This window comes from Varanus komodoensis, unplaced genomic scaffold (genome assembly GCF_004798865.1).
Source record: "Varanus komodoensis strain SLA01 unplaced genomic scaffold, ASM479886v1 scaffold18_3, whole genome shotgun sequence".
In the NCBI taxonomy this organism is placed as follows: Eukaryota; Metazoa; Chordata; class Lepidosauria; order Squamata; family Varanidae; genus Varanus; species Varanus komodoensis.
The window spans coordinates 2,555,988-2,562,258 of NW_025335549.1; the positions used below are offsets into that span (position 1 = coordinate 2,555,988).

The 6,271-nt window shown below is 55.4% G+C and overlaps 1 protein-coding gene across 2 annotated transcripts in view; it reads right to left on the reverse strand.

Annotated features, from left to right (window-relative positions):
- The window catches only part of CD99L2 (CD99 molecule like 2), a 54,082-nt gene extending 50,928 nt beyond the window's left edge, over positions 1–3,154 (reverse strand). For both annotated transcript variants that reach the window (XM_044427514.1, XM_044427513.1), the window contains exon 1: positions 2,869–3,154. In XM_044427514.1, the coding sequence (XP_044283449.1) occupies positions 2,869–2,947 (79 nt within the window). In that variant the 5' untranslated portion in view covers positions 2,948–3,154. The remainder of the gene's footprint in view (positions 1–2,868) is intronic.
- Positions 3,155–6,271: the final 3,117 nt, after the last annotated feature.

The following is a 6,271-nucleotide window of genomic DNA, read 5'->3' on the forward strand; positions in this document are numbered from 1 at the left end:
GATATTTCTCCCCATTCTAAAAATGCTTGTCATAAGAGTTGCTTGGTGGCACTAAAAGCTTTATGCTAAATGCTCTTGGTACGCCGGCCCTGCCATGGACTCTTCAGCCCCAAGCACCCCCGAAAGGCAGCCCCCGAGCCTCACCCTGAAATAGAATTGAGGTGGGTTCAACACCCCTGATATGGGATACAGTGGAGGCCACCTGGTGAGACAAATTATAGAAGGTAGGCTTTCTGATGGCCATTGACCTTTACAGCTAAATGGAACCCCCTGATCAGATGCAGTCTACCTTGCAACACCACAAGCTGCAGCAAGCCAAGGAGATCCTCACCAGTGCCCATACTATGAATCTGAGAGGCATCTTTTTGGCTAGGTGCTGCCGGAAACAGAACACTGGGCTAATCCAACAAGTCCAGTCTTGTGGCTCATTTCTGACCACGGTCCACAAGTTCCCTTTGTCAAAGATTATGTTATGCAAGTGGAGGTTCAGAAACACATACATGGCAACTTTGGGGTTAACCCCCACTTACAGGTATCTCCCAAATGGACCCACAACCCCCTTGCTTTATGCTAATATTCCATTTATCCTAGGATATGAATGCCACCTTTACCGAGTTCCTCTTTAAAGCACAATAGCTGGTGTCACACACACAGTTCCTCCCTTTAAGTGTCCGCCTGGCCCAACCAAGTACCTGGCAGATGTGTTGGACTGCAACCCTCATCAGCCCCATCAGCATGTCCAATTGCTACAGTGCAGAAGCTGGCAACATTCAGGGGGCTAAGAGCCAATCTTCCTCTCCCCCATGGAAGCCCCACACCCCCCTGCCAAAAACACTGTCGCCACATCTGGCACTGGTGATGCGGGGTCATGTTTCTGACCCTTGCCGTGCTTGCTGGGAATGATGTGACTTGCGATCCAACACATCAGGCAGGCACAAGGCCAGGGGAGCCTGCTTAGGCAAGCAATGGCTCATTTACCACTGCAGAACCCAAATGTTTCTCAGATTGTTCTCTGCAGAAAGTGTTGTGCTTTCTAGGAATGACCTAATTCCAGGCAAAAGTGTTTTTATTTAAGTTCTTGATGTAAATAAATGAAGTGGAATCCTAACCATTGTTTGCTGTGTTTTCACTTATCCCTGTGCACAAAAATAACAACCTGGGTGATGCAAAGGGCATCCATTGGATTGGCTTTGCCTGTTTCAAGGCAACTGATTTTGCTGCACATAACTATGGGGTCTTACCCTTCCACCAGAGAAGAGGCAGCCAGAGATAAAAAAGCGAGCAAACCAATCAATCAGTGCATAACAGCCATGGGTTGCAGGGCCTTCTCCAGGCCGGTGCTATGCTGGCTAAGGCATGCTGGGACTACATGTCTGGAAAGCCCAGGCGGGGGAGGCTGCCTTTCAGCCACTATTTCCAGACCCTTTTGCTCTGTCCTTTGGGCAGCCAAGCCCACAGGTTCGCTCAGCCTAGTCTTAGCCATCCATCCTCCCAACCTTGCCCTGGTGTCCATGCACAATCCCTAGGTGAATGTATAATGAACACTCGCCTCCATTTCTGGAGGCCCACAGAGATGAAGAGGCTGAAATTCAACAGCAGGAGGGAGGGCCCCGGTGATGGGGGGCTGGATTAGATCAACCCCAGACCCTCGAACGCCCTACAGCAATTTGATTCCATAGATCTTTGGGCTGCTGCATCGGCAGCATCCTGCAGAAGCTTGTTTCCAAGTGCATCACGTATTCTAAAATTCAAAGGTGGGTGTAAATCAATCTGCTTCAACTCTCCCCACTTCGAATGCGATCAGACGGATAAGAGGCAGCAGGGTAGAGATGCTCTCCTTCGAAGGAGGAAAAGAGGTCAGCATGGAGGCATGAGCCCAGCTCATTTCGCTGCAATTAAATTACCCATTTCAACCTGGCCGTCATTTCAGAGCGAGCAGGTGACAACCTCGAGGTTTCTCCCAGGAGGGGCGCTTCGACTTTGTCTATGGGGTCACCAGTGCTCCAGGAAAGCTCACGGGGGACCTGCTATTGTTCTCCAGTGTTCTCATGCTGGAAACCGCTCTGGATTGTTGCTCTGGCATTTCCCTAAGGACGCCGGTAAGCTAGGAGGCAACGCAGGTTGCATTCTGCCATGAAGTACAGTCCTGCTGATCTTTTTTGGGGGGAGGCGGGGGGAGATGGCGAGAGAAACAGCCAGAACCCCATAGGGACGCTTCTGCAACAAGAATGCAGGTTACAAAGGGAAGAGTCGATGGCAGTTGCTGCTCCAGATCTGGGAGCATTTCTGGCCAAGGCAGTTTCGCCCTGATTTGTCACGCCCTTCTTCCCCTCGTACCGAACAGGATCCCCTCCCCACTTTTCCCCGAGAGGCTTCGACGCTGCAAAGAGCCCAATCTGCAGCCCCCGCCCGCGCCCACCTCTTTATGCTACCCGGGCACAGCACGCTACTAGCCACAATAGAGGCAAGGGGGAGGGGCGGGACCCGCAGGCCCGCAGCCCCTCGCCAAACGCGCGCTGCCGCACCTGGGCGTTTTTGTTTGCCTTCTTCCCTGCAATAGACGCAGCCTGCATATGCGAGGCCCGGCCGCATCCAGCCGTCTCTGGCCCGGCGGCGGCGCAGGATCACACGCAACGCTGCGGACGGCCCAACCCACACCAGTATGGCAGGGAGCGCCCCGAATTCAGGCGCCCCTGCCCGACGCCCCGGGACGTGAGGAGAATAACCAGTCGCGGCAGCATGGGCGCAGGGCTGGCACAAAGGGCTGAGCGGGCGGCCGAGGCCAGCCGCGGGGCGCGGAGGGAGAGCCAGCCTCCGGCCGTGCGGGAAGGGAGGACGCCGGGCGGCGGCGGCGGCGATGCTACCTACCTCTCCCGCTCAGGACGGCGACGGCGACGGCGAGGAGGAGCGCGAGGCGGCGGCCGCGGCGGCCGGGCTGCTCGGCCATCTCGGAGGCGAGCGAGGCGAGGCGAGGCGAGGCGAGGCAGGGACGCCAGGGAGGGAAGGAGGGAGGCAGGGAGGGAGGCGGCTTCGGATGCGCAGCGCGCGCTCCTGCCCGCTTCCCGGCGGCGGCGGCGGCGGCACGGGCACGGGCACGGGCACGGGCACGGGCACTCTCCGCGCTCGCAGCGGCTCTCCTGCCTCCGCCGAAGAGCGACGAGCGGCGCCGGCAGCGGCAGAGGCGGCGGCGGCGGCGGCGCGGGGGAGGAGCGCGCCGAGGACGCGTGCGGAGCGGAGGGGCGGGCGGACGGGCGCGCACGAGGCGCCCCAAGGCGAGCGCGGCGTGGAGGAGGCGGGGACGGGGAGGGACGGGGGGAGGCGGGGGCCGGGGCCGCGGCCGGGGCGGGGGCGGGGGCGGGGGAGAGCCAGGCGCCGCGGCCCGGGCGCCAGGGACGCCCGAGGGCGGAGAGCGCCGCGCCGCGGGCCCCCGAGCAGGCAGCCTTCCGGCGCAGGGAGGAGCGCCGGCCACGCGTCCGGCGGGCCGGGCGGCTGGGGAGAGGGGCCCTGCGGCGAGCCGGGGGAGCCGCCTGCAGCTCTGCGCCCCGGCGTTCCCCCGCGCCCCCGCGGGATGCACTAGATAACGGTACATTTTTCTTGGTTTTTCTTCCTTCCTTCCGAACCCGGCCGGCCGGGCGTGCGTCCTTGCTTTCTTCATTCCTTCCGAGAAACGGTAACGAAATGCGAGAGGCAGAATAAGGACACTTGGAGCAAGGACGCCCGCCCGGGCTCGCGGGAGCGGTGGGTGCTTGGGGCACACCTAAGCGCACTCCAAGACACACATCTGGGACCCAGTGTGGCCTAGTGGTTGGAGTGTAGCACTGGGGACTTGGGAGACCCAGGCTCTAGACCCCATTTCAACCCCGAAGCTGGCTAGCCCCACACCTACCTCAAAGGGGTGTGGTGAGGATAAAAATGGAGTGAAGGAGAGCCGTGTCAGCTGCCTTATACCTTCGCAAAAGAAGAACAATGCTCGGTACAAATATAACACAATGATAATAATAATAGCATACATTTTCTGTCTCTCAGGTATGTTTAGATGTCCTCTCCCATCAGCTGCAGGGGGACAGACTCTGTACATTTGTATGGCTAGTGATTTCCCATCTGTGACATCAGAGTCAGAGGCCCAAACGTCACGTCTGTTTAAATTGTGATTTCTTTTGGCAGGAGGGGAGTTCCTGATTGTCCCTGGGAGCTGGGAAGGGGCTCAGTCCTTCCCTACCCTGACATTTCCACCAAGAAACTCAAGGGTCTCTTTCAAAGCGGCTGTTTGCTCTCATAATTTCTTACATGCACAGCTCGTGACCAGAGTTTGGGAAATGGACAGATGAAACCATTAACTTCCCCTTCTGAGGTGCTGCAATCCCTGATCTGGATCAATCCTTCTCTCCAGCTGTGACTTGCTGCAATTTAAAGGTATATGAGATGTAGGCACAGTCCACTGTTGTATCGGCGCATTTGTCCCAAATGAATCACCAGTGGCCAGAAGGTCAGTGGGTAAGCCAAGTCAAGCCATTGGCCCATTGAGCTGTTTGGGTACTCCAACTGGAAGCTGCTCCAGGCAGAGCTTTTTCCTGCCCCGTTGCATTCTTGTGCTCTGCTACGGCCTTTCCAGCTATTTCTAGCCCCTGCAAGTACCCCGTATTGTTGGGGTTCCTTTAAAGTACAGCAGCTCATCAGTCTAAGAGTAAGACCATGTTGGAGTTAATCTTGTCCAGCCCCCTTCAGGATGCAACTGCAGCATCGCAAACAGATGGCTATCCAAGCTTTTCCAAAGGACTTCTGCAAAGGAGCGCCCACCGCTTGTCAAGGCTGCTGTGCCATTGTCGGAGCAGTGCTGGCCCTAAGAGGATTCTTGCGACGTTTAGCTGAGATGTGCTTCCTGGCCATTTCCACCTGCTTGGTCCACTCCTGCCCTCTGGCGCAATAGAGAGCAAGTCTGTCCCTTCTGTGTGGCTCCCCTTCCCATCTCTGCACAGAGTCATCATTTTGCATAAGAAACCGGGTCACTCTGAGTAAGACATTGGGTTCAGACAACACGAGAATCCATACTCAACCACTGCTGTCTAAACCTAGCCAAGATGAGCCAGCTAAGATGATAAGCCACAGCTCATTAACAGCCCATGAAGAGCACCTACAGAATAAGAGGGGTAGTCCTTTTTGAGATCAGCAACTGGTTAAAGAACAGAAAGTAGGAAATGAATACTAATTTCTTGCAATAGAGGGATGTAACAAGCAGGGTCCCACAGTGCTTTTCAGCTTATTCCTAAATTATCTGGAATTAGGAATAAGCACTGAAGTGGCCACATTTCCTGATGACACCAAACTATGTAGGAACCTTTTTGGCTTTTGTAAAACCAAAAAGGATTGTGAGGAGCTGCAAAGGGACCTCTCCAAGTTGAGAGAATGGGCATCAAAATGACAAATACAATTCAGTACAAAACTGCCAGGATTGTCCTCCTGCTGTACAAATCTTTGGTGAACCTGCAGTTGGAATATTGTGTGCCATGCTTGGCAGAGCCCCTGAAAAAGGAGATTTCTAAATGAGAAAAAGGCAACCGAGATGGTCAAGAAGCTGGAGCAACTGCTTAGCTTAGAAAAAGGGTGTGTGAGGAGAGACATGACAGAGGTCCTCCTGAATCCTGCATGCTGCGGAGAAAGTGGACAGTCCTCTCACTCTCCCAAACAGGAAGTCATTCCATGAAACTCATGGGTAATTGGGTATTCAGGATAGGGAAAAAGGCAACCCCACCACAGAGTTTCAGCCTGATTTGGCTGGCTTTAAAAGGGGATTGGGCACACCTACTGGGGAAAAGGCCATCAATGGCTACTGATTTTGATGGCTATATGCCACCTCCAGTGGTGGTGGTGGTGGGGGGGGGGAATGGAGGGATCCTGTGGACAGCAGATTTGCCAACATGTGGGCAAGTGCTGGATTGGATGGATCACTGGTCTGACCCAGCATGGCTTTTCTTACATTCTTACACTGCTCACTGTGGTTTACTATCTCAGCTGGGTTCACAAAACACAATAACCCATGGTTCAGTGGCGACCCACACTCAGCCCTTGATGTGGGTTTTTCTGGGTGCATCTAGCCCTCTACTGTTGCTACGAATTGATGGTGGGTTTGCAGAATTTCAAGGAAGAGCTTCCCCTGGGGAGGTTGGGGATGGAGCGTAGACCTTCTGCATGCACAGCAGGGGCTCTACCACTGAGCTAAGGCTCTTCTCTCCCAGGATAAAAACGCACCATTCCATCAGCCTTTGGACACAGG